We start from the raw sequence: 27,791 nt of genomic DNA, 5'->3' as shown, positions 1-27,791 counted from the left end.
GCATCAGGTGGCAGGACAGAGTCTCAAACAATGATGTTCTCCATAGTGTGTAGAGCGATCGTCTTCAGCTGCTGGGGCGGGGCCCACTAGTGGGCTGCGGCCTGATCCAAGGTGGATCGCCACAAGAGCAAACACGTGGTAAAAGATTAAGAAATAAAGTCCCCAAATGCATGTTTGGGTTAAAAATAGTACCTAGGTCTGAAAAGGTTGAAGATACCTGGAACAGAGAATGTCTACGAATGTAAAACCCTCTGAACGAACACATCAACATATTTATCTCTGATTGGTTTAAATTACCAACGTAAGTTCAAGCTTTTTTATTATTGTGCGAGGCAGTTACAGTGAATTGTATAGTCTCTCCCCTGCAGAGTGAGACTTGCTTCCAATTAACCATTCAGAGGAAGTTGATCCAACGCGATCTAGAAAAGACTGGGAGCTTCTGAGTTCTATGAGATGTACAGTCCCACTTTTTAAAAATTGGCTTTATTCCCAGAGAAGTGTGTAGAGCAGACATAGGGACCCTGAGATAATGTTGGGCTACAATTCCCATTATCCCTGCCCGTTGGGCTTGCTGGCCTCGTGTATATATAGGAGATAAAGCTCCTCCAGTATTAACATTGCACGTTCACTATACAATAAATTCCAAGGATTTTAAAAAAACTGATGCTTGCTTCCTTGACGTGCGCGCGGATGCCAGGGGTTCTATTGCCCAGAATCAACAAATGCCTCTTGATCAGGGACAAAAACAGCGAAGCAGCGTTTGAGACCTGCTTGCTTTTAAGTAGTGACAAGCAGCCGCCAGGCCAGCAGCTACGGAACGTGACGCCCTCGCCCCGCCTTCGCTACCAGGCTGACCGGACAGGGGCGGGGTGGGAAGAGGAGCGTCCGGACTCCGCTTGTGCGTGGCGGAGGATCTCGGAGGGAAGATGAGCGCTGAGACGCTGACCCTGGACTGCATCATCCACCTGTTCTCATACCTGGAGCCACCGGATCTACTCAGAGCAGCCCAAGTGAATAAGGTGCGTTGCAGCGCCGGTTGCAAGTGCCCCCAAATTCGCCCGTGTGCCACGGGTGGAGAGAACATCTTTCTCCACTTCGATCACGGGAAGTGGGGAAGAGGGCTCCCCATAACGAACCTCTCCAAGCCAAATGCGCCAGTAGCAGGCGCGCTTGCTCCAGGTTTCTCTCGACCTCTTCAAATACTTGGAGCGCGATCTTCCTGTTTTAATGGATGTATGACGTCCCAAATCACTGCAACCCTTCTCTCCCCAGCTTCTTCTTCTTCCCCTTGTACAATTTTGCCCGCCCCGCCCCCCTTTGCTTTTATTAACGAGCGAACTTAAGAGGGCGAGATTCGGATTCCGGACGTCCCATTCTGACAGCACGTCCCCGTCCAGCGTCGTGACACAGTAGTCATTAAAAGGGGGGAGAAGATCCTGCAGCAACACACTGGATTCAGCAAAGCGCGCAACAGTATCCCCGGCCAATGTGGAAATCCCCCGAACAAGACAGGCGCGTGCGCCTGCGCGCTTCCTGGAAACTCTTTGCTTTCTGTTTTCAAGCCGGCCCCACCCTCGATGTTTCTGCAGTGCTGGCAATGCAGCCAGTAAGAGCGAAAGCCACTGATCCAAGCGATGGTCCTTCTGGCGCTTCTGTTTCTGCAGATGCTAATGGGAAGCTTCTAGGATTGCAACCTTCCCAAGCGATGCTTCGGGGCCTCTGTGTGACAAGCAGACGTTAAGCTGACAAAAGTTTCCCCCATCATTGTATTTGCATGACAGGAAAAACTTCACCTGCTGAATGAATATCACTTTTATGATTGCTTAAAGCAGAACTTTTTTTTGGGGGGGGTGTACAAACGCTTAAATGTCCAACTTAGTACTTGGAAGTAAGACGTGCCTAAGGCTGGAATGTGATGCCCAGTAAGCCTCATTGCTCTGTTTTATATTTATTGCTTGTTACTGTGGTGTGTTGGGTATTTTATTACTTTTATTGTAAGTCAGCCTGGGACTTTGAGGTAAGACAAATAACAGACTGGCTGAATGAATAAATGAAACTGCAAGCACTGTGCTCAAGTGACTCCACTATGTGACTCAGTCCCCTGAATCTTGAAGAACTGCCTCTAAAACCTGTCCTGCTTTCCCGTTTTAGACATGGAATGAAGCTGCAGAGACCTCTTCTCTTTGGAGGTTAGTACACTTCTTATCTATTTTAATATTTGGGTTTGGTGCATTCAGTTTACTTATTACTGAGAACACAGCACCATTCGCGAACATGGAACTCAGCAGAGTTCGATAAGGACAACATAGTCCCCTCTGGTGAACCAATGGACATGGCTAGAAGACAGAAAGAGGTCTGGAGGAAAGTCAAAACAAGGGTGGCAAGCAGTGGATGTGAGGAACTTTGTTACAGCTGAGAATGATGATTAATACACACCATGCATTTAATGCACATTCAAAGCACACATACACACACACACTCCTCAATCTTGGAAACTCTAGCTTGCCCCTCCCAAAGCTACAGCCATGATTCTTGGGATGGGGATATGCTTAAAATGTGCTTTAAATGTATAGTGTGTACATAGCTACAGAAAACATGGGTTGGGAGGAGGAAGGACAAGATACATAGAAGGGTCAGTGAGGGCTTGGGCTTGGGGAGAGGGGTGGGTGGGTCTGGGGAGGCTTGGAGGGCTGCATTTGACCCCCCACCTGAGGTTCTCTGCCAGTGCATTAAACTTGCAGACAAGAGTTTGTGCTAGATATGAAAGGGTTAAATTATTTGGTAGCAGAATTCAGTATTGAGGAGAAAGAGGATGTAGGAAAGCTCAAAATGAGGAAGGCTGGAATCAGAATTTTAGATGAGAGGCGATGGGGAGGAAGGAGCAGATTTTTACAATGCCGTACATTGTAAAAATATGTAAATGAATGAAATCCAGCTGAAGACTTTGTAGCCAATTGCTTTTTATCTAATGACGGCAGATGATGGTTGTCAATCATTTCTGCCTCATTCATTGAAACTGCTCTGGAGGAAGGATTTTAAAATTTCAAGATAAATCTGCCACTCTTTAAATTTATAGAAATATGTGTCTAAGACGATGGGCCTTCTGCAATATCTCAGTGATCCCAGGAATGCAGACATGGAAAAAGTACTATCTCCACCGCTCTAATCTTGAGCATAAAAAGATATCTGGACGGCCTTCAGTTGACTACACATGTAAAGCTATGAGAGGACATACAGGTAGGCTAAGTGTGGTATAAAACTCATAATTTCCTGGAACAGGAAATACATATCACTCCCTCTCTACTTATTTTTATATTCATTGAAAATAACTACCATAATGGAGTGGGTAAAAAAGGTTTGATATGCAGTAATGATGCCTAAACTTACCAATTTGACAGAGGAGGTGAAATGGGTGAGGGGAAGATTTGGACGAAAAACATGGTCCCTCTTTGTGATGTGCATATGGAGCAAGTATTTAAAATAAATCCCTTTTCACTGCTGAAATCGGAAATACTTGAGTTTAATGAAGCAGAGTTATGAAAATATATGACTGGATGGAATGATGGTATACTAAAATAATTATTATATGCAGCTTGTCTTTCATTTTTATTTGGGGAGAAATAAATTGAATATTGCATTTGAATAGTACATTTTATTCTCAGGGTGCTATTTTAGAGTTATGTGATAGACTGATGTTTCTGTTTGGTATATTGCATGTGCCTGAACATTTTTGTAATTGAAGATTAGGCAACGTTGTTGACATTTTTGGCATATACTGAAGTCCTTTTTGTTCATCCAGTCATTTCTAGATTCTGATATTTGTCAATTGATACCGTTTGCTGTAAATTGTAGAAACTATACTGAATTTTAATGATCTTGTTTTATGTTGCTTTTATTATATATTGCATTGTTTTATATTTTTTTACAGCTTTGGAGTATATATTTAATGCATGCTTTGAGGGTTTTTTCTTAAAAAAAACAGTGGTATAGAGATATACATGCATGTATGTGTGTGTTTATAAGATTTTAAATAAAATTATGTTGAGTGTTTATTGCAGATTTATAATATGCCACGCATCTGCAGTATCAGAAAACCCACCAGATTGATGGTTGTTTTCATAATGAAACTATGCTAATTTTTTTTAAAAAATCTGTTCATGTTGTTATAGGAACGATAACTGATATGGCTTACCTATCAGAGAACGAGCACACATTTGCAACAGGAAATGTCAAGTCTGTTGTGTGTACCACTTCTTCTGATGGCACAGTCAGGGCATGGAACGTCCAAGAGGTAGGAGAAAAGAATGTGTGAAAGATGAATGGTGGATTTTAAAAAGAAAGGAAAATATTTCTGATTGGTGTCAAGGGGTGATCACACTTATATTCAGAATTACTTCAAAGAGGAAAAGGAAGGAACGCCCAGACAACTCAAATTGTTTGTTTTTGTTGGTTTGTTTAGGTAGACATTTATCTGCCATCTTTCAAGGCTGTTTTAAAGTACTTTGCTGTTTTAAAGTAGTGTGGCTTTGAGATATTTAAAAAGAGATGGGTGGAAAAGGGATTATCCTCCTGGAGAAAGGGCTTAAAGGGATCCTGCAGTCAGGAAAAGCATTTCTAGCATGGACGTAGCTAGGGTTTATTTTAAGGGGGCAGAATCGAGTCTTCTGCGACACAATTGGTCATTTAGTTAAATATTTCTATTTATTTCCTTGATTACTTGTACCCCCTGGCTATGCCCATGACTTCTAGGAGTCCAGGAGGCGGGAGGAGTATGGTTGAAAATGGCAACTTCCTGTCCTCCAGTGGGAGCCTCTGCTGAATCTCAGCCCCTTTCCTGGAAGAATCCTTTCTGTTCACAGGAGGACAAAGCTTGGTGCAGCCCAATGAAAGTAGAAAGGAAGAAAATTAAAATTCCAGAAACTGACATGGCACATTTTTTTAAAGGCTGTTGGCATGACGCTGATGGCAATATGGAGGACAAAAGTCTGATACAAAGGAAGCATCCATTTATTTGAAATGAATTCTGTTAGAATATTTTTGGCTGCAGATCAGGACTTTGAAATACAATGAAGGAGACTGAGTCATTATGTTCTGATGTGCAAATAAATCAAGTGAACATGTTTCAACAAGGTAAAGATGAAAGAAAGCAACAAATACGCAAACTTTTCTATAGCATGTGTTCGTTTCCTTTTTTTCTTACCGACTCCACACCGAAAAAAGTTGGCGTATAGAACATACTTGAAAATACACCATCAGAGAAATCAGTATAGTTGGGTCTTAGGCAACATACACACCAGACTATTAAAGTACCCCCTGCTCCACACACACAGGATCCTGAGAGTTGAGTTTAAGGGTGCTTGGAAGTATGGGTCTGTAGAAGTAAACTACAATTCCCAGAATTCTCAGGTGGGGGTGTGTGCTTTAAAGGTTTGAAGCATATCTAGCCTTAGTCTTGGGTGAATGGGGTTAGGACTGCATGCCATGCATAACACAGATGTGTTAAATGAAATGGTCTGAAGATAATAGAGAATTGGAAATAAGTGAGGCACGAATGGCACCATTTTGTGTTTTTTAAACAGGGTACACAGATTTGGTCAAGTCCCCAGCAGGAAAATGGACTGCAAAACATTGCCACGTTTCCGTCAGATAAATTGGTGGCTACAATAGACTGTCATGGGATAATCAAACTCTGGCATGGAGAGACAGGGGAAGAGCTTGCAACGTTTTCAGTATCATCCGCATCATGCTCTGTGCTTGCCTACACAATAAAAGGCAAGCCATTCTTAACGGTAAGTGCAGCATGACTGACAGTTTGAAACAAACTTCCTGTTAGCTTGCCGAAAGCCTGCTTAAAAATATGGAATAGTAGTTTTTAAAGTTGCTGCAGCTCAGGGCTGGATCAGAGCTATTCCTTTGTTTTTGCAAGAAATCCAGCAATCGGTGACTCAACAGAAATTGGTAATCCACAGTTGAATTTTTTGCATGTCGCTGCGAAGGAATCATTAACTATATTTTCTGTGCTTCCTTCATTGGTTTAGGTAGGCACCGGAGGAGGTAAACTCTATACGTTAGCAGCTGCCGATTTAAGCCAAATTTCATCCACACAACTGTTCCAAAACTGTGGCATAGATTCATTGCTTTGTTCACCCGATGGTCTATGGATAGTTGCTCGCCCTACAGATAATGCTTTACCACCAAAGGTACTGTTATGCTGCAGCATTTGAGCATTTGTTGAGACTAACGTCAACTTCAGGGTTGTGGTGGGGATTCAGTTGGGATTGTGGTGCAGGAGAAAGGGTTAAATTCCTCCTTCCCTGCATGCTGCAGTCTTGATTTCCTCCCATTCCACATGGCTATTTCAACAACCTGTAACGCTGACTGCAATTTTGGATTTAACCCATCATCTTTAGACTTAAGACTGTTACAAACTGTAAACTACTTTGGTGTGTCAACACTTTGCCTAGTATTTGTGTCCTTCCCTCCCCCTCTTTAGGCTTCCCATCTAGCCTAAAGAGTTCTGGAGAGCTTGAAAACTTGCTCACTGTGTTGTGGCATTTAGTTGGTCCTAGCAAAGTTACCACTATTTTGTGGCTTCTTTTTTTCTCATAAACTTGCAATTGTTGTCAACAAAATTCCACTCAAATCTCCATGCCACATAACGAGCAATCTTTACTTGGGCAAAAGAAAAATGTCCCATTAACAGAGCTTCCCCTTCCTGCCTCTCCAGAGATATGGGGAGTGGGAGAGGCTGAACCTTGCATGACTTGATCCACAATGGCTAAGTCATTCTCCCTCACAACCCTGTGGCAAGACACTTGGAGGGCCTGTAGGGATGCAACCCTGAAGGAAGTATCAAACACCATTTGTGATGTGCCATGAAGCTCTGTAATTCAAAGTTCAAAATATTTTTTTGCATAAAATTCAAAGTGAAAATCCTCACTTGGGCTATCCAAGTATACCATAAGCAGCTCTTTGGATCCCAGCTATTGTGTGTTAATGCTTGTTTTTGTATATGTAACAGGTGGTTTATACACATTCTGCAACTAATTTTGTAGATGATGAAGTGTTATCTAGTCCTCTTCCGATCAGAGGTCAGTGCCTTGACACCTGCTGGTTACCAGCAGAACCCGCAAGAGTAGCTGTGCTGCATAATGAAGAGATGAATTTTCACATTGTGAGCTTAGATATACACATGGAGAAGAAGTCTAAATATAAAATGAGTATTACAGGTAAGTTTCTTCAAACTGTTGTCTAGCAGAAAGTAATTTATCCTTTTATTCAGCAGCAATCCAGAAAACACCCTGAACTGAATTGCTATTGAAAAGGAAATGAATTGTCAGGTGGACCTTTCTTGTATAGGTGAAGAGGAACAGAATATTTGTTTTGAAATGTTGGTTGCAATTCCAACCCACTTACGTGCAAATAAGCTCACTAAATTCAATGGGGCTTATTTCTGAATAGACATGGAAGGGATTTCAGTTTTGTCTTTCTGTGCATGGTAAGCCATAAAAGCAGGGACTTGGCTGCACTGTGTCAGAGCTGAATAACAAAATGCATGGGAAAGGACAGTTCAGGACTAGAGCATGTGCTGTAGTAGGAAGTAGAAGGTCCAGGTTCAGTCTCTAACTTCTCCACATAGGTTTGGCAGAGACACCTGCCTGAAAATCTGGAGAAATGCTGCCAGCCAGTGTTGACGACACTGAACTACACAGACCAATGGCCTTCCTATGTCCCTAATTTTATATACAGTGGTGCCCCGCAAGACGAAAAACTCGCTAGACGAAAGGGTTTTCCGTTTTTGCGTTGCTTCGCTAGACGAATTTCCCTATGGGCTTGCTTCGCAAGACGAAAACGTCTTGCGCTTTTTTAAAAAAGCCGCTTGAAGAGGCGCAGTTGTGACGGACCGTGCCTCGCAAGACGAAAAACATCGCAAGAAGAAAAGACTCGCGGAACGAATTCTTTTCGTCTTGCGAGGCACCACTGTAGTGGTGTTTTGTCAAGCTCAGCAGATAATACCCAATTGACAAATTTATTTCTTTAGGCAACTTGTTTTCTTAATTAGTGTTCCCTATCTGTTTTCATTCCTGTCCATAGCAGCACAATAGACAGAACTGCTAGCTTGGGTCTGAATCAGCACAACGTTCTTGATACACAATATGTAGCTCAAAATTCAGAGAATCGTGACCTGACTAATATACTGGTGAGCACTGTTGCAGTACTCTTCACAGTAAACAGAGCAGACATTTCAATGCTAAAATTGTTTTTATGCAAAAGCTCGACAGGTTGCAGACTTCACATTAGCAGCACAACTACGGATTGGAGAGACGATTATGAAAGGATTTGGCAAACAAACTATTCTTTTAGCAACTGGACCAGAGCTGAAACTATACACTCTGTCAGGAACTGAATTAATGGCTTTCAAAGATCACCACAATTCTATTACATCCATCTGGGTGGTATATAGTTACTATTACTTACTGCTACTATTATTTATTTATTTCTGTTCTGTACACTAAATATTCTTTAACTAAAAGGCTTTAATTTGCATCTACCCACCCACAACCAGGATCCTTTTCATGTTGTCACATCATCCCTGGACCTCTCACTTCGTGTGTACTCCTGGAAAAATGACAACAAATCATCTTTGCTGAACGGTCGCTACCACTTACTAGGAGGATCCCACAGATGGTCAAAGTAAGTTTGAAACATTTTGCAAATTGGAGTAAGATCAGAGCACCTATCACTTTCTTACTAAATGCATCTATATTAAAGGCAGATTTGATAATAAAAGCACATCTGTGACCCCAAATGCTAGTTTGAACTGTATTTATATGGAAGACTTCAGTTCAACTGTTTTCTGAAAATCAGTCTAGTGATACTAGATCATAGGAGCTATGGGCCAGGGTTTAAAGACAGTGATATGTGAATTATACAAAGGCTCTGGGGATTGCTTTGCTTTCCCTTATGACTGGACCCCTTGACACGAAGTCCCATTCAACATCCCCTTTCCCCCATTTAGGACCATGAGGGGTAGATAAAGCTATGTACACTGTTTTTTGCCTGTGTCATCCATGGCTTTCCTCATCCCCCAAATTAATCTTTGCAAGCAGTGAAGCTTACAGCCAAGGGATAAACCAACTCTGTTGTAATGAACACAGAACTAACCTACTACTCAGGTTCAAAAATATTGTAGTAACTCAGCTTTGAAACAGGGCAAAACTGGGGCTATGCTTAGCAGGGCAACATAAAAAACCCACTGCAAAATCTCAAAAACCTGCAGTTTAACTTCTCATACTAAAACAGAACGAGTTTGTTTCAATATGTCAAAGTAGTTAAATGTAAGTACTAGATTGTGCCAAGTACTGTGAGCTATATATTTTTTCCTCTTCTAGTGGCTTTAGAAGTGTGGCTTGTGATGATGTGAGCATTGTTGGTGTGGTGGCTGGAAATGGAGACATCTTAAGAGCATACTCCTTTAACTTGTAAGACTTAATGTTTCTCTCATTTTACAGTCGTGTTAGTTTTGTTTGCCTGTCAATTAACTCTAAAGTGAAATCATCACATGATGCAGCCCATGTGTAATCTAGAGACAAAATGTCAGTATGATTTATAACATTTCATGCCACTTGAAAACAAAAGCATGCAGTGAAATCCAAGCTTTGATGTTTTTAGATCAACAATAAACTATTGAAGTGGTTGTCAGTTATCTTTTTCCTTGCTCTTTAAAAATACACGACTTTCATGAAATTCCATCTGTCTGGAAAAAGGCAGTAATTTTATTAAATGGCAAGATATAATGTGAGTGTACAATGGAGCAGATTAGTAAATATTTTCTGAAGTTTTTTTGCGGGGGGAAGTAACATGGGTCCAATCTACCATAGTGTACACCTCAGTTCAGTTTCTAAGATAAAGCACTCAAGATCATATCCAACACTGCTGCTCTGCAAAACTGAACGTTTCCCTCCAGCCCCCTTGAATCAGAGGCAGATTAAGGGCGCCTAGAGGGGCACCGCAACTATGAAGTAGTGAATTGAGCAGAACAGAAGGCTAGAGGTGGGGCGCCAAATTTTGGCCTGGCACAGGGCACTGCTAAAATTTGAAATACCAAAGTGCTTGTACACTCTCAATCTGCTCCAGATGAGATTGTGAGAGTGCAGCAGGAGAGCAAGGGAACTCCAGTTGCCTGAGCAAAACTCCATAGGTGCAGCATTGGACAAAAGCCTCATTCAAAGTTGGTTTCACAGCTAAACAATGCAGACATGTGAGAACTCCTAAATGTGGGGGTAGGACCACGCAACCAATTTAAGGCCCTAGCAAGAGCAGCACAGCTTATATGGAGCAGCTGCTTCAAGGAGAATTACAGACTCTTGCCAAAATGCCATGCTGAAAAATTGGACACATGTGAACACTACAGTTAGATAATCAACACTGTTCATTAAAATCTCATTTTACAGTTTTATCTACTGGGGTGTTGGAGAAAGGCAACATAAAACAGGAAACAGAATGTACCACCACAAAGCCGTTTATTGAGCAGCCTAGTTTACTTTCTTAAGTACTTCTTAAACATATGACACTTCGGAGCCTTGAGAGTTTAAACCATTACACCATTTTCTTTTCTACTCAGTTTGGATAGAATACTTTGTACCATAGAATTCTCTTAGCAAGAAGCCAAAGATACATTCTGTAGGCTAAAAGGTAGCTCAAGGTTTCCCCATATTTTTTGGCTTGCTCAGTGAACAAAACTTTTCTAGCAAGTATTCCAAACCTTAAACCACAACCTAGTGAAGGAAGATTTAAAACTGAGCCAATATCATCCTGTTGTAATATTAAAGCCCTAAGAAAGGCAGCAGGTTGTATAGTTAACTCCTTGCGGGCAAAACCACTGCCCTAAAACTATGCAACCTACTACCTCTTCCTAGGAACCCACCACTTCTTCAGCAATCCTTCAAAAAAGAAAAGAAAAAGATTAGCTGTAGTGAAAGACAAACTTTATACAACATAAGGCAAGATGCTGTATCACAATGGTATGTGTTCAATTACTATAGAAGGTGAACCACTTGCTACGTAAGTACAAAGCCATTCACTGTTAGTCCTTTGTTATATCATTAATAGTATACATACTTAATATCCTCCCAATTAAACTTAAACAAAACACTTGTTTTTTTTAATCCAACTCAGATCAAACCAAGTGGCACATATTTTCAAGATGCAGATTCCTGAAATGATCAAATTAATGCTGAAAAATAGAGTTGCATTTAGTTACAGATCATCTGTGCAAATCATTGCATTTATTTTACATTAAGAGAGGTCCCACCAAGGTTGCTGGTAAACTCAGCAAAAACACTGCAGAATTTTTACTCCTCAAGGAAGGCAATAGATTGTATAGTTATCTCCTGAAGAGGGCAAAATAACTGCCCTACAACTATACAATCTACTACCTCAACCTGATAAGAGAAATATATTTAGAAGGGTTCTATTTCCAGTTAATTTGTTCTGACTCTACCTGCCCATGGACTGGATCCTGAGACTTACTTGCAGATGGGGACATCTCCATCTCCTCTCACCTGCGCTTCACAAAAAGCCTCTCTGGAAGGATATCCTAAACAGTGCGGAATAGGGTACCAGTGGGCCAGCCCAATACAATTTGCTGCCCTAAACAAATGATACAGTTCCATTTCATATAAAGATCCAGCTGGACTGGCAGGCACATCTTACTTCAGAACCGTTTCCTCTATTTTGCCCAGGGCAGCAGACTAGCTTGGGAGAATGAGGTGGGGGCTGCCTCCTGAGGAGGATGCCTCAACTTTGCCTATTGGCCCTGGCTCAGAGAAGGGAAAACATCATCATTGGATAAAGGCACACTTTGCACAAGGTACCTCTGGCCAATTCAGGTCTGCTCCCCACACAGTTCACACCTTTCAGGAGGCCCCCTGACTCTAAGAAGGAACAGATGGTGAGGAGATGATAGAAGTCCCTTTCCACAAGCTTCTTTCCACTCATGTTCCTCAGGATCCAACTCTTTGAGTCCACATTTCCTTGACAAATGTGTCCGGTGAGCCATCATTACAGCCTCCCAGTTGTAATCGTATAGCCAGTAACGAAGCCATACAGATATCATTGATGATTGTCTGCCTCTTTAGGAAAGACAGTAGACTGTATAGTTATCTCCCAGTGGTGGGTATGACCCTAAAAACTATACAACCTACTACCTCATCCCACAGCGCAGGTATCTTCACTTAAGGTATGTTGATTATGTTCTTAAAAAGAACAAGTTTACCTGAATGCTTATAATAGGCCAAGTCATTTCAATACTTTTTAACACACAACAAATAGCTGATGGATAAAAGAATGGTTAAACCGTAGACACTTCTCTGGATAGCAGCATTCAGTAGACTGCAAATGTTCAAGCAAAGGAACTACAATACAATATTCTTCTTCCTGTTCCCCACTCAAACCTGAAAGGAGGAAGAAAGGTTAATGAAAAACCCTCCCAAAAAATATAAACTTCAACTATATGGTGTCATAATATTACACAAGTAGTGCAGGAAATCAATCCTCCAGCTTATTCTAAAGGAAGATGCAGTTCAGAAATCAATACTGCCTATACTCAAAAGAATTTGACAAGTGAATTTTGGAATGTAATTAAATGCAACAAGTTGTGGGGTTTTTTTTTTTAGTTTCCTATTTTTGGAACTCAAGAACATTCCTACTCCTTTACTGGAAGAAGCTAAAAATCTCTATAATGTAGTCAGCTTTTGAATATTAAAAAAAATCTGATTGCTATATGAAGCTCTTCATGACATACCAAGGAGGACTTCAGAGGAAACTTTCTGTTCAATGTAGTCAGGGATAAGCTATTAGGAAATATCATCCCACATTTTTCTAATGGCTGAATCATACCAGCACAAAAAGAAGGTATAATTTGGTTTAATTTCTCTTTACTGCTGAGAATAGAATGATGTCGCTATCTTATTTGTGGGGGGGTTTATTAGTTATAATGGCTTGAATCCAGAGTTCCCATTAGTGGAACTCTATCCACAAGATACACTCACTGGAAGATGAGGGGTAAGATGATTTTTTACTATTCCTTCTCCTCTCTGAAATTCTGGTTTTCAGAGAGCTTCTGGAACAGTGGAAGAGGTGGTGCGAGGTTACAAAGACTCAACAAAAATTACCTCCTCTTTCTTCTTTGGGAGCCTTCTCTGGATATTCATCCCTTGCATTAATGTAAGGAGTTCTCCTATTCACAGAAGAAACAGAGGCAACCCACTATCCTCAAAGCAAGGAAATATAACATACATTTTAAAATAAAATTTTAAAATTTCTGGAGCATTATATCACAGCAATATTTAAATCTCTAAAAGCATACTCCATATAAGTAGTACTCAGAACAAAAATAATTGGAATCTTTTATCATATGCAGTTAAATTGACTTTTAAAATGATTATTTTACAGTATGATTCAGTCACATCTCCTTACTGAACAACTGCTTTTAATTAAAACATCTACAATTTCTTGTGCATTTTCTTAAATTGTTCTCATTAGACATGCACAGAAACCAAAGCACTGGGCCTTGATGATGACTCAAATAATAGTACCTAAAATATTTTAAAGCAATTCTGTATTTTTGTGTGGATAGCAATAAAAATTTTCAGGTCTCCCTCTGCAGGTGGAGAGGGAGGCCCATTCCCAGAATAAAAGTCCCATCCTAGCTGTTATGGAGAGGACTATCAGTATTAGGCCTCCACTGTCAGTACTCTAAAGGCAGAAAGGAAAATGAGGGAGTGTTCACATGGCAGATGAGAAGAGGCACTGATCTGCTAAGACCTAAAAAAAGCCTCCTGCCACCCCCACATGCCCTGGGAAGATGATGGGGGAAGTATACCAATGGAAACACACCCAAAACAGGTTTACTGGCAGAAGCAGTGGAATAATCTAAAGTGGCTGTGAAACACTCACCATTTAGATTTCCCACAATACCCTAATGTGTTTCTCCAAGAAATGTAACAGCAGTAAGAACCAGGCTGGGAGAAACAGTGGATGCAGCACTGGTGTCATAATCTACGAGTTCTCAGGCAGATGCCCAAAGTCTGGACCAAACCCAACTCACATTAATTAATTCACGTTAAAATGAAAAGTAACCATTTGGCCCTAGTTTGCCTTGCAAAGTTTTACCCTGCTTTGCACTAGTTTATTATTTCTTGAAACACACATAATTTAATGATCCAACCACTACTGTGAAAGCTGCTATACAAACTTTATTCTCCAGTCTTCTGTTTAGCTTCTTGTCAGTTCCAACCCTGCTTAGTCAGAGATGGAATTGTCTCAAGCACCCTATATTCAGTTTTGCAAGTTCTAAAACTGAATGAACGTCTCCAGCATCAAAGCCAATTTTATTATGTTTACATAGATCAGCACTTGCATCTTAGCAAAATCCAAATTTTACTGCAGTGTAGCACTACAGCAGCCTTCCCCAGCCCAGTGTCCTTCAAGATTTTTTGGACTCTCAATGCACATTGCCCCCAAACAGCACAATCATTAGTCAGGGACAATGAGTTATAGCTGTTACAGTTGGAACACATGGAGAACATCAGGTTGGTGGAGGACTGTACTACAAAATGCATCAAGTATATAAAAGATATATCACTAGCTCCTCTATACTGTTTATCAATGCCATTCATAAACTCAATTTTATCTGACCTAACGTTAAGCACAGATTACACTTTCAACTGATTAATGTCCATCAATGAAATGTAATTTGGTAATAACAATTTTATCAACTAAATATATATCAAATTCTAAAGAAATAAATTGCTTCTAACAATCTACAGTATGTTTATTCAAGTATCCCAGAAGGCAGTTGTTTCCTGAAGTCTATCATCTCTGAGCTTCCTTCCCTTCTTCTGAAACTCTGTGCTTTCTGTCTTCCCACTTTCCCACACACCAGACAGCTGGAGAAGTTCAGCAAACTGCTTAACAAGCCAACTACCCCCAAGGATTTACAAACCCCATAAAACTGTTTCCAAGTACTTTCCTTTATCATCTTCAATGCCAAGTCCAGCCACCACATCTGAGGCTAATGTTTGTCCTTCCTCAACTGTAAAGAAGCAGATATTATTACAGACTGTCAATCTATATGGTCATATTTTCCTACCAATGCAATTGATGTTTTGCCAGAGAAAGCAAATGAGTCGCTTTGCAACCTTTCTACCTACCCACAAACGGGATATAACAAGGAACGCAGCCCAGAAGCAGAATTGCAAGGGGCAAAACACATCCGCCCCATATCGTAAAGAGGCCTGAAGCTTTGGAACATGTAGCTCTAAAAACTGCCATAAGCCACCATCTAAAATTGGGAATTTGAGGATTAAGCTGTGCCAGAGGTGCCACCTTCCAAAACCGTCCTACCCTTTCTCCCTCCTAACCACCAGCAACTCGGTGGTAAAACAAAAAGTCAGTGGCCACAGCATGGGAAAGCCACTCACCTTCCCCGATTTCCAAAGTTAACATACATACATACGCATACAAAGTTAATGCAGCCTTCCAGCCCCCAAGGACATGCAGGAGACCACCCCGCAGTCCCGCCCTGCTGCCAGTCTCAGAAGGGGCATTTGATGCCGAGGGAAGACCTACTGAGGCCCTAGACCGGTGGGCGCACGATCCTTGCCCTTAGCCTGCGATGCCAGGCACAAGGGAGAGAGGAGAACGCGCGGGAAGGAGAGGCGGCGCGCCTCGTGGTAAGGGAGCCGCTTGCCAAGAAACAGCCCACCTCCTGCTCCTCCTCCCCTGCCTGCCTCCCTCCCGTCCACCGTAGAATGCCCGGGGGGGGGGAGGGCGCCCGCCTCGCAGGCCTTTCTTCGCCCAGGGGCTCTCGGGGCCCAACGTTCCAGCCAATGGGAGGGAGGGAGGGAACGTTGAAGCGGCGAGGGGGGGGCGCAGGAGGATGAGCGCGAGAAGGAAGAAGCGACGGTTTTCGGCCGGCAGTAGGCGGGAAAAAGGGGTGCCGAGAGGGAGAGAGACGGGGCGGGGCTTTCCCCCATCTTACTCGGGAGTCCCCGCCGCAGCATCACCTCGCGCCCCACCCACTTTCTCTCTTCCCTTCCATCCCGCCCTCACACAAGCCAAGGTCTCTCTCTCTCTCTCTCTCTCTCTCTTGCCCACCGCGAACTTGCTACGGGAAGTGACGCGACACGTACAAGCCAAGCGCCCTTGGCCAACAGCAACGGAGGGTGACCGCCGAGCAGCCAATCGGCGGTCGCTTAGTGGGCGGGGTTTCCCGGAGCCTCACGTTTGTCAGGGAAGGCGCGGCGACAATGGGAGGGGCGGAGGGGGAGAGAGAATGGAAGAGAGCGGGGAAGCGGGCTAGAGAAGCTGACGGGGAAGGAGGAGGCGGAGAGGATCTGTGACTGGAACGCGAAGAGGGAAAGCGGAGGTTCTGCCCCGCTCCTCCATAGCCGGGAACTCGGGGGTAACCTGAGGGGCTCTTCCCTCTCCCGCGCGCACGGGAACAGCGCCGGCTCCCTCAGTGGAAGGACCGCTGCTGCTTCTTCCCTCAGCGCTCCCTCCCTTATTCCCCCATCTCTCTCTCACACACACACCGGTACCTGCAGAAGGATGACCCAGCGCCACCCAAGACCCGGATGGAAGAACCGCCGTCGATGGTGCTGCTCCTGCAGCAGCGCTACCGCCTTTCCCCGCAGTGGATCACGGGAAAAAAGACTGATGACGCCGCCCCCCCCCACCTCGGAAGAATGGAAAAACTCCGCCCCCGCGGCGTGTGCCGAATTAAGGGAAGGAGCGTGACCAGTCCGTCACCCACGCTTGCTCGCTGTTATTGGAGCACGCAGCCCGTGTCCCCGCCCTAGTGCAAGATCGTGTCTTCTGATTGGAGGAGTGCGGGCTCCTGTGTCAGCCTACCCTACCTGGTTGGTGCTCAAATTCCTTGGCCCCGGCTCCGCCCTCTCCTAATGGGAGAGCGCCCTCGGCTTTGCCCACTCGGAGGGAACGAGGACTGGCCGGGGAGTCACGTACTGCCTCCTCGCCGTCCTCTCTGCGTCCTCTGCTAAAACCCGCCCACCTTCCTCTCAAGTCTGCAGGCGCCAGAATTGATAGCTGCCGCGGCTTTGGTCTCACTGACAAAGGCTGCTGGCAGCCGGCTGTGCTGAGGAGGAGTTAGAAGCAGCCGAGGAGTCTCGTGGAGCCTTGAGCAGGGCATCGTTAATAGACACGACCCTGTGCATGTTTCCTCAGAAGTGCCGTGAAGAGATGCAGCTTTAAATTTGTTAGCCTTTCGGGTAGTGCAAGATGCTTAGGCTGCCGTCAGTGAGGAATCTAAATGGTCAGAGGTGATGAGGGTTGCAGGCCAACAGCGTCTGGTTTCCCCATCTCTTCTGTTGCAACTTGCCTAAGGATAAACTCTCTCCCACTTGCCTAATCTGTAAGGCAATGGCAAGGGGTGGGGAGGGTGCCAGCTCTGCCAGTGTATTGCAGGAGAAGAATCAGCAGAGAATACTTTGCACTTTCGTACGTGATACATTTTGAGGAGGATTTCTGTTGTGTCCATTCTTTGCACCTGGTATTTAAAAGATATACAGCACCACCTACAGCTTACCTAATACATGGCAAATTCGGAGATTGTAAAGACACTCTGCATATGCAGAGTGTACCATATTTATGGGCTCAATTCTCACGGTTAGTCTAAAAGTTGGTGCTCTTCCCATCCTCGAACCGCATGACTTTTGTGCTTTATATTTCATGCTATCTGCCAGTGCTCTACTTCATGCAACGGTTAAGGGCAAAATAAACCAACATTATTTCTTAGTTCCAAGCTCACTTCTCAGAATATGGGATTTTGACTGCAACCTCATGAAATACCAAAATTGCTTTAGCACATGTTGTGGCCAAGGAAGCAGAAGTTCACATGAGGGAACACAAACTATTGTGGTTGGGCTTCCTTGATTTACCTCCTTCCCCTTTTTCTGTAAAGTGCACTCCTCCACCCCATATATTAAATTCCGTTTTCCCTCTGCCTTACTTTAAGTTAATGTTGTTAAAGTGAAACCTTGCAGCCTGGCTTTTTTATCTGGTTATGGAGAGCTGAACTGCACCTGTCATTTCTGTGTGAAGCTCAGTGTGCCCCATCAATCTTACCAGCAGTTCTGTGGCATTTTCAGTTATTGATTATAAGGTGTTGGCTCACTACTGTAGAATTGCTGAGAGAACAGTGTTGCTGAGAATTGCAGAAAACAAGAATATAGAATCGGGAACAGAAAACATTGGATTGACAGCAGGATTTAGTTTAGGACTAGGACTGGATTTGAGCTCAGGCCAAGACATGGACCAGACAAGAAAAAGACATTAAAAAGGCCACTTATGTAAACACTGAGAACTTCAGGATGATTTACTATTCTCAGCATCTTTTAACCTACACTTAATAGCCTCAACCCTTGAGGATAGATGCAAGAATCAGCAGGCAAAACGAACTTCTCTGAAATAGCTCCCAGGGGTAGCATACAAGGCAAAAGAGAACAAAACTAGTATGAGGGCTCTGTGATCCACAGTAGGTGTGAGGTCTGCCTCCTCAGATCAAGTAGTTGGGCAATCATCTAAATCAGTTAACCAAAGAGCAAGGAGTATGGCTACCTAACCATACCAGCTCCTGAGATAATTTAATACAAATTGTTACCCTCATTCTTGTGCCTTGGGTGAGACTCTGGACTGGTTCAAATGCGTAAGCCACACTTGTGTCCCTGCTGGGACCATTTCATTATATGAACTGCTGTGTCAGTGCAGGAGTGGGCCAAACTACAGTACTCTGAATTGTTGGAAAGCAAGGTAATGCAACTTCAGTTCTGTTTTCTATCACAAGAGGGAGCATGAGTCCCATATTGCTGAAGAGGTGTGTAGCTGCATGTATTATGCATGCATGTAGAGAAGAGCTTGTTCATTAAGGATCATGCCTTGGATCAATTGGGTTAGATGTGATGAGCTTCTGGTCCATAGCTGTCAATGTTTCCCTTTTTTTAAGGGAAATTCCCTTATTCCAAATAGGATTCCTCGCAAGAAAAGGGAAAAGTTGACAGCTATGTGCTGGTCATTTTAGCTGAATGACTCTGATTCAGACTTGAAACTTGAACCTTACCCTAATAAGAACTATGAACACCTACAGGCAGAAATATTCTCTTTTGCGCCTAATTTTGGAGATATATATTTAAGATGAAATAAATGCCCCTGTAAACTCAATTGCCAGAATGAGAAGAGATAATGCTTTATATACTAAGCAATATCATTTTACTTCACGTTAGTAAATTTTGCTGATAGTATAAGCCAAATTATCTTTTGGCTATGAAATTATAGCATTGGTGAAAAATTGGTACAATAGGAAAATGGTTTCCTGTTGCCATATCACATGCTGAACTAGAGAAAAAAATTATTAGTAGAGTAACAGGTAACAGTATATTTTTGAAGTGGAATATTTTTGTTCACTGAATATATTAGTTTGAACCTATCAATAGATGAATGGAAGCTGACTCAACAAGGAGTGACAATTAGTCACTGTTGAATTAATAGAACCTCTATTTCTGTTGTATATACACCATTGTTCTGCACCTTGCCCAGTCATAATCTGCCGTTGTAATGCTTTCGTTCTAAAATATAGTTGCTCATATAATTTAATTTACTAAACTGTCAGTAATTTAAACTGTCAGTAATTTAAAAATAAATATTTGAAATAAGTTGTTTTTAAAACTGCTTGGTTCGTTTTTATCAAACAGCAGACTAAATACTGTACTAACACAGCAGAACACAGATTAAAACATGGAATCTGCTGTTCTGGCAGAGTGGATTGTCCAAAACCTAGGCTACACTCACTCACTCTCTCTCTCTCTCTCTCTCTCTCTCTCTCTCTCTCTCTCTCTCTCTATATATATATATATATATATATATATATATATATGGATACTTGCCACTGTTATGACTAATTGCTTAACAAGCACTTTACAGTTGTTTTGCAGCGGTTGCAGCAATGTTTGTAATAATCTCTCATGTGATCACTTTACACATAGAGGACCAAGGATTATTTTTCAAAAAGGAAGAAACCCTATATCATTTTTATCCTCTCAATCCAGTATTTTCATGCCCCAGGCCACACTACTGCTACCTAAACATCTCTGTAATTTTGATATTTTTCCATTTCTCTTCTTGCAATCCATAGATCTTTCAGCCTTACAGCAGTCTAGTGAAGTAGATCAGTACTCTGTTGTAGAGGGCGGAGAATGGAAGTGGAAGAATGGCTTGGATCCCCAGGATCTGGTTGGGGAGGAATTGGGGCAGGGCGCTGCAGGGGGCTGCAACAGTAAGGGGCAGAAGGGGAAAGTCCTGTTCTGTGAACATGTACTGTGTTACATTCATAGAAGGTATATTAAGAACCAAGCCAATGATGTGTCCATTGCCATAGATAAGGTAGGATTTATAACTAGGCTTTTCATTTTTTTAAAAAAATGATATTTATTGAAAATTTTAAAATTACAAAGAAAAAAAGAAGGAAAAAATAAGAAAAAGAGAAAAAGAAAGACAACAGTAGATAAAAGTAACAATTAAACAATACAAATCAATAGAAACCAAAATCAAAAAGGAAAAACAAAACACACAATGCAACACAATCAAAAAACAAAAATATACAACAAATTTAAAAACAAATCCAATATTCCCAAATCCTTAACTTTCATTAACTTACTTCATCGACCTCCTCACACCTCCCTTTTTTGTATTCTAGTTGTTAATTATCTCAGCAAATCCTTTCCATCTTTCGCAGTATTCTGTCATTAAATTACCTTAATCTATTTTAACCTTATCTTACCATAAAAATCCCTAAAACTTAAAACTTAAATCTTACTTATACCAAATTCTTTTAACCATAACACATTCTTACATAATTCTTTTTAACATTTCTGCTAAAGCCACATAATTTCATTCCAATATTTTTCTAATACTCATTAATTTTACGATACTTTTCTAAATAAATTTTTAAAACTTTCTTCCAATCTTCATCCATCGTCTCTTCTCCTGGTCTCGGGGTTTGTCAGTCCTTTCTGTTCCATCCATCTAGTCCATCAACCTGGTGACCTTATATCCGAGGCTCTTAGGTCTTTTCCATGTCCCTTCCGCAGGTCTTCTTCATGTTTATACCTGTACTTTACTTTGTCTTCTGCTCCTTTTACTCTGGGAGACTCCAACTTGACAATATTTTTGTCCCTTCTCGACAAGTCAGCCCCTTTTCCATAGTCAACACTGAAATCCATGTGATATTTAAAGGCATGTTTCAAGGCCCCTCCAAAATTAGGGGCCCCCACAGCTCCGAGCTCCCCCCGGACTAAAGCCAGACTTGAAAAGTCAAAACATCTCTGCATAGGGGGGTCCATCCAGCCCCCCATCTCCAAGCCAAGCAGAACTCCATCTCTCCAAGTCTGACTCTTTCCAGGTTCATTCATCAAGTCCAACGACTCATGTTCCACAGCTCCCTCCATCTCTGCCACCCGAGGTCCAGCAACAGCCTCCTTCCTCATCTCATCTGTCAAAGCGCATTCCTGGATTAATTCCTCAGTGGGTTCTATATAGGTACCCACTGCCTGTCCAAAATTTCCTATCGCAGCTGTCATCAAATCCATTTTCTCATGTAACTGTTCCAATAAAGCACTTGTCTTGCAAAAGGCAAGCACCAAAGCCTCTGAGCACATTCTTGTTCAAGGTCGAAGTCTGGTCCCACGATCTTTAATCTTTTACAGCTGCAAAACTCCCCAGTTCGACTTTAAAAACAGTTTCACAAGCTCCCTCTAGGGGAAGCAATTTCTATTTGTATCCGTCTTTTTTTCTCTTCTTTTTTTTTTTAAAAAGGCAGATTTAGTTTTCCTTTTTCAGATATTTTGTCAATATTTTGTTCCTTTTAAAAGTGAAAGGGAACAATGGAATCAATATGTTTCTATTCTTTTAACTATCTGTCAAAAACGTTTGTCCATAGTCAATGAACTTCTCCAAAATGTCTGTCTTGACACCCCGCTCCCAGGTTCAAGACGGTGGAAAATCACCTTTCTTTACTCTCTCTTCTGCAGGTTTAAACAGTCTAAAAAAAGGTTCCCCCCTCTTCTCCTGCTTCCAAGGGGGGTTCAGTAATTTCAAATGATGAAAATTTAGTCCTTTACAAACGACTTTCTGAACTCTAGCTTGCCGTGTCTTTGCTTCAATCTATCTACAAAAAACGGAAGGCGGACTTCCTGTTTAGACCTTCCCACTTTCGGTGCCTAATTAAAAAATGTTCACAGTCCAATTTTCCATTCTACTCACGGGCAGTTGTTTGAAATCCAATTGTCCACAGGAAAAAGTCAGCGCTCTCCGGCAACAGCAATGCGGCTTCACTCCGTGAAAGAAGCAGTCGATTCAAAGCACTGCGCCACTCACCCCACGTTGCTCCGGATCCCCAAAACAGGGTTTCCCCTGGCGAGTGCCAGCCAAATCCCACGTCCACAGGCTTCTCCCGCCTGTGGTTTTTGATGGGTCTCCACCTCACCGTGGCAGTTCAGACCCTGTTTTCCACGGAGCGGGTTCCTCCTGATCGGAGGAAATCCGCCATTGCCAGAGGTGCCAACCCGGAAGTCTCTATAACTAGGTTTTTCAGCTTTAAGTATAAAATGCTCGCTAAAAGATCAGGTTTACTGTCAATAGTAACTTCCATTCAGTCTGCCACACTTTGGAAATAAGAGTTGTGTCTTATCATGACCAGCATATTTTTCATGAATAACACACTTGCATATAAACCATAACTTCTAGTTTTGAGATGCATGCAAGTAGTAATCTAGAAAATATAAATTGCATTTTAAATGGAAAATTAATTTATGGATGTCTGCAGCATTCATGTATTTGAAAAGCAGACCCAGGTCTTGAAGGCACAAATAAAACAAAGCTTGATTTACGAAATATATACGCTATATCTGATGTGCACAATTGTGCACACACAAAAACAGTCCCCTCTCCCCCCCGAAAATTATTACGCTGCGGTTAAGAAAGAACTAAGACCAAGTGTTTTTCATACAATACTCAGAAATACTTCAGTTTTTCAAATTGTGGTTTCATTTTGTGAAATACAGGACGTCTGTAAGAATAACCATCAGTGACATTTTTGTGACTGCGGCTATGCCTCAAAATGTGTCATTTGCACCCGAAAACCTTGGCGCCGTATGCTTGAAACAATAATGAGTTGGCTCACTACAATTTCAATGTTCCATTCTGTTATGTACTGAAGTTCTCACCCTGGGCCAGCAGGGGGATACTGTAGATAGTTATGAAAATGAAGGATAGAAAAGTGACGTTCAGTGATTGGATAGTTTTGTATGCAAATGAAGGATCGAAAAGTGACATTCAGTGATTGGATAGTTTTAGAAAATGGCAACAGTTACATTGTTCTGGAGCTCTATATAAGCAGGCTGACTGAGCTCCTCAGCTTAGTTCTGTTCCAGCTTACAAAATAAAGAGCTGCTTTGGAGAAATCGCTGTGTCGTCTGCTATGTCAACCCACAACTTAACACTGGCGACGAAGGCGGGATCAATGGACATCAGAGCACAGCCAGATGCGGCCATCCTCTGAACTGAGCTGAATCACTGAGCTGAATCACAGAGCGAAATCACTGAGTGAAATCACTGGACAGAACCAATTCAGAGCTGACTGTTCTGGCTAGAGCACTGTGTTCATCCATCGCCCTTCACGCCGGCATCAGAATCATGGCTTCACTTGTGCCTCTACCGCCGTTTGCGCCAGCCTCTGAATCATGGGACTCCTACCTCGCTCGGTTCGACTCCAAGAGGAGCTCCGCAACCACTACGCGCCAAAGCCGTCCAAGATTGCTGCCCGCCATGCGTTTTACCACCGGAACCAGGCAGAGGGGGAGTCAATCAACAACTACACAACTGCCCTCAGACAGGCTGCAATGCACTGCGAGTTCTGAGACTGAGATGATGCCCTGATGGATCGAATCGTCTGCGGGATCCGGGACATCCATCTGCAACAGCGTCTCCTCGCCAAGCCAGACCTCACGCTACAGAAAGCCATTGAGGAGGCTGTGGCCTCAGAAGCTGCTGAACCCAGGAGATCCGCAAGTCCAGCAGCCTGCGTCTTGCTAGGAAGCCAGTTCCAGTGCATCACAAAGAGGCCAGCAGTGATGAGGCATCCTCCAGTGAAGACGATGACGTGCACCAGACAAAGCGGGAGCGCAGGAAGTTCCAACAGAAGTCCAAGGGCCAACCGGAATGTGCCAGCTGCGGAGGCAACCATTCCCGTGCCAAGTGTCGATTCAGAGTCGCCATCTGTCGGAAGTGTTCCAGAAGAGGCCACATCGCTAAGGTCTGCCGATCGGCTCCGTTGGACACCCCCCCCTCACCGACTCGCAAGTCCAAGTCTTCACTCCAGTCTGCCAAGGAAAGCTGTTTCGCTCTCACCAACTGCCGCTGCCCGTCTGGAACCACGATTGGCCAAACCGACTCGCCTACGCGACGCAAGCTGAACGTCACGGTGCTCATTGAAGGAGCTCCATGTGACATGGAGATCGACACTGGGTCTGCCCTGTCCATCGTGTCTTGGAGCACCATCAAAAGACTGGTACCCAGATTATCCAAAAGGCAACTCGACTCTCACCGCGTACACCTGAGAGACTACCAGGGAAACGACATTCCCGTGGTAGGCGTTGGCCGGTTCCGAATCGCCTTCAAGGATTTTTCAGGCCTGCTCCGGCTGGTGGTGGTCGAAGGTCAGTGGCCAAGCCTCCTAGAGCTAGACTGGTTTGATGCCCTCAGCCTGGAAGTCACTGACATCAACTGCATCTCTAACGCAGAGACTGAGGGTCTGGTCAAAGACTTTGCCGAGGTTTTTGACGGCACTTTGGGGCAATATACAGGTACGCCCATCTCCCTTAGCCTTGATCCACAAGTCGCCCCCATCAAGCTAAAGCCACGCCAGGTTCCCTTTGCTCTCAAGGCTAAGGTAGACGAACAACTGGACAAGCTGATCGCCCAAGGAGTTTTGGAGCCGGTTGACCACGCCAAGTGGGAAACCCCCGTCACACCTGTCAAGCCAGACGAGTCGGTGAGAATCTGTGCTGACTACAAGTGCACGATCAACAAGGCACTTCAGCAGCAGGCTTATCCGGTTCCTGTTGTCTAACACCTGCTGCATTCCCTGGGTGAGGGTAAGGTCTTCGCTAAGCTGGACCTTGCCCAAGCCTATCAACAACTGCCCGTCAATGATGCCACTGATGAAGCCCAGACGATCGTCACCCACCGAGGGGCATTCCGTTGCCGTCGGTTGCAGTTTGGGGTGAGTGTGGCTCCTGGCATCTTCCAAAGCCTTATGGAGCGTCTCCTGCAAGGGCTTCCGGGCGTGGTACCATATTTTGATGATGTCTTGGTGTCCGCAGACTCACACCAGCAGCTGTTCGAGCACCTCTGTGCCGTGCTGACCAGATTCCAAGAGGCCGGGCTCAAGGTAAAGAGGGAAAAGTGCCAGATCGCCGTTCCACAGGTAGAGTTCCTGGGCTATCTTATCGACGCCTCCGGCCTTCACCCAACCACATCCAAGATCCGTGCTATCCAGCAGGCCCCCATCCCAAAGAACAAGACGGAGTTGCAGACATTCCTGGGGCTGCTGAACTTTTATAACATGTTCCTGCCCCACAAAGCCACGGTGGCTGAGCCTCTTCACCGACTCCTCAGCACAAAGACGCCTTGGTCCTGGGGTCATCGGGAGACCGCGGCCTTCAACGTGGTCAAGGCTCTCCTTTCATCGGACAGTGTGCTGGTACAGTACAGTGAATAAAGGCCGCTGGTCCTTGCCTCCAACCTTTTGGCATCGGCGCTGTCCTTAGTCACCGTTTTCCAGATGGAAGAGAAGCACCGCTCAACTACTTTTCCAGGACGCTATCTCCGACGGAACGGAATTACAGCCAGCTTGACAAGGAGGCACTGGCACTTGTGGCTGGAGTGAAGAGGTTCCATGAATACCTCTATGGCAGGACTTTTGACCTCATCACTGACCACAAGCCGCTCCTGGGCCTCCTCGCCGGTGATCGTCCAACTCCACCGGTCCTCTCACCATGCATGCTGCGATGGACTGTTTTCCTGGCTGCCTACCACTACCGGCTCGTCCATCGCCCGGGGAAATCGATGGGCCATGCCGACGCCCTCAGCCGTTGCCCTCTTCCAGTGTTTGTGGAAGACCCGGCTTCAGCTTCATCGCTCCTCCTGATTGAGGATATTCCGGCAGCGCCTGTATCGGCTGCCACTGTGGCCTCCGCATCTGCCCAGGATCGCACCATCAGCCGTGTGCTCAACTGGGTGTGGAGGGGGTGGCCACAAGGGCCTTTCGCATCGGAGTTCCAGCCCTTCGCAACCAGACAACATGAACTCTCGGCTCATCGCGGCTGTCTGCTGTGGGGAGACCGTGTCGTGATTCCCCAAAGACTCCGTCAACACGTCCTGGAGGCTCTGCACGTTGGTCACCCGGGAATTGTCAAAATGAAGGCGTTGGCTCGGTGTTACGTCCAGTGGCCTAACATGGACAATGCCATCACTGCCTGGGTGTCTGCCTGTCAAGCATGTCAAGAATCGAGGCCTGCACCACCGGCAGCTAAGGGACACACCTGGGAGACGCCAAAGACACCCTGGTCGAGGGTGCACATCGATCTGGCCGGCCCCTTTCACGGCCGGACCTTTATGGTAGTGATGGACGCCTATTCCAAATGGCTGGAGGTGGCCCCGATGCCCTCCACTACTACCGAGGCCGTCATCCGGGTGCTGCGAGGCCTGTTTGCGACACATGGGTGTCCTGATGTCCTTGTCTCTGACAACGGACCACAGTTCATGTCAGGCACTTTTGAGCGGTATCTTTTGGGACTGGGCATCCGCCATGCCCTAACGGCACCATTTCATCCATCCAGCAACGGGCAAGCGGAGAGAATGGTGCGCTCGGCAAAAGAGGCACTGGCGCGCCTGGACCGGGGAGACTGGCACGAGCAGGTTGCCGAATACTTGTTCGTGCAACACATCACCCCTCATGCGGCCACAGGGCGGAGTCTGAACTGCTTATGGGCCGCCGCTTCAGGTCACCGCTCGACCGGCTGCACCCGGACTTTGCCGTGGCCGAACCCCCAGGCTGTGCCAACGCACCACGGTCATTTGTTCCAGGAAACCAGGTCTTTGCCCGGAACTATATGGGGGACATTCCTTGGGTGCCAGCCACAGTAGTGGGAGTCACTGGACCTCACTCGTACCAGGTGGCACTTGAAAACGGACGCTTGTGGCACCGGCACATAGACCAGCTTAGGCGCAGGGTTGGGGGCTTGGACACTACCGTGGTGCCCCCAACTGCGCTCGTGGCTCCAGAAGAGACACTTACAGATGGCGAGGCTCCACCTATACCTCCCTCGCAAACTGCCGGCGTGGAGCCGAACCAAGCCGCTTCAGAGGGTCTGCCAGACTTACCACAGGCTCAGACCACTCCACTTGCGGAGGCTCCACCCACAGCAGCGGATCCAGGGGATTTAGTTTCAACGCCACCTAGGGTCGCACCACAGGCTCAGCAAGAATTGTGTGGCCCCCCGGACTTGGCTACCAGTCCCCGGCGGTCTGGCAGAGTTTCCAAGCACCCAACTTATTTAAAGGACTATGTTGTTGGACATGTATCACTGTTGGTCTAAGTATGGGAAATGTAACCGATATGCCTTTGTGCCTAATTGAACCATTACGTGTAGTGC

General features: G+C 44.5%; 1 protein-coding gene and 1 long non-coding RNA gene across 2 annotated transcripts; one reads left to right on the top strand and one right to left on the bottom strand.

Moving 5' to 3' along the window:
* Window positions 1-788: 788 nt before the first annotated feature.
* On the top strand, window positions 789-9,697 carry FBXW12 (F-box and WD repeat domain containing 12). Its single transcript, XM_081176886.1, has 10 exons — window positions 789-1,019; window positions 2,152-2,189; window positions 3,077-3,237; window positions 4,170-4,291; window positions 5,580-5,789; window positions 6,039-6,200; window positions 7,022-7,229; window positions 8,275-8,456; window positions 8,567-8,694; window positions 9,393-9,697. Exons 1-10 carry the CDS (start codon window positions 927-929, stop codon window positions 9,484-9,486), a joined length of 1,398 nt encoding a protein of 465 aa, XP_081033012.1. The 5' UTR covers window positions 789-926; the 3' UTR covers window positions 9,487-9,697.
* An 809-nt stretch (window positions 9,698-10,506) lies between these two features.
* LOC308577212 lies at window positions 10,507-19,683 on the bottom strand. The gene is made up of 4 exons (XR_014003522.1): window positions 16,605-19,683; window positions 14,830-15,097; window positions 13,176-13,269; window positions 10,507-12,455 (listed from the first exon to the last, which is right to left on the bottom strand). It is a non-coding gene; the product is annotated as an uncharacterized lncRNA (long non-coding RNA).
* Between the last annotated feature and the right edge of the window lie 8,108 nt (window positions 19,684-27,791).

The sequence above is a fragment of the Podarcis bocagei genome (assembly GCF_964188305.1).
Source record: "Podarcis bocagei genome assembly, chromosome: 2".
In the NCBI taxonomy this organism is placed as follows: Eukaryota; Metazoa; Chordata; class Lepidosauria; order Squamata; family Lacertidae; genus Podarcis; species Podarcis bocagei.
The sequence above is the reverse complement of the archived record's forward strand: the minus strand, read 5'-3'. Positions and strand labels throughout refer to the sequence as shown.

Excerpts from the sequence above, each read along its gene's own strand:
- FBXW12 (XM_081176886.1), top strand. The coding sequence starts at position 927 with ATGAGCGCTGAGACGCTGACCCTGGACTGCATCATCCACCTGTTCTCA. Across the intron at positions 4,292-5,579 it reads GGGCATGGAACGTCCAAGAG|GGTACACAGATTTGGTCAAG; the intron begins GTAGGAGAAAAG and ends TTTTTTAAACAG. Across the intron at positions 8,695-9,392 it reads GGATCCCACAGATGGTCAAA|TGGCTTTAGAAGTGTGGCTT; the intron begins GTAAGTTTGAAA and ends TTCCTCTTCTAG.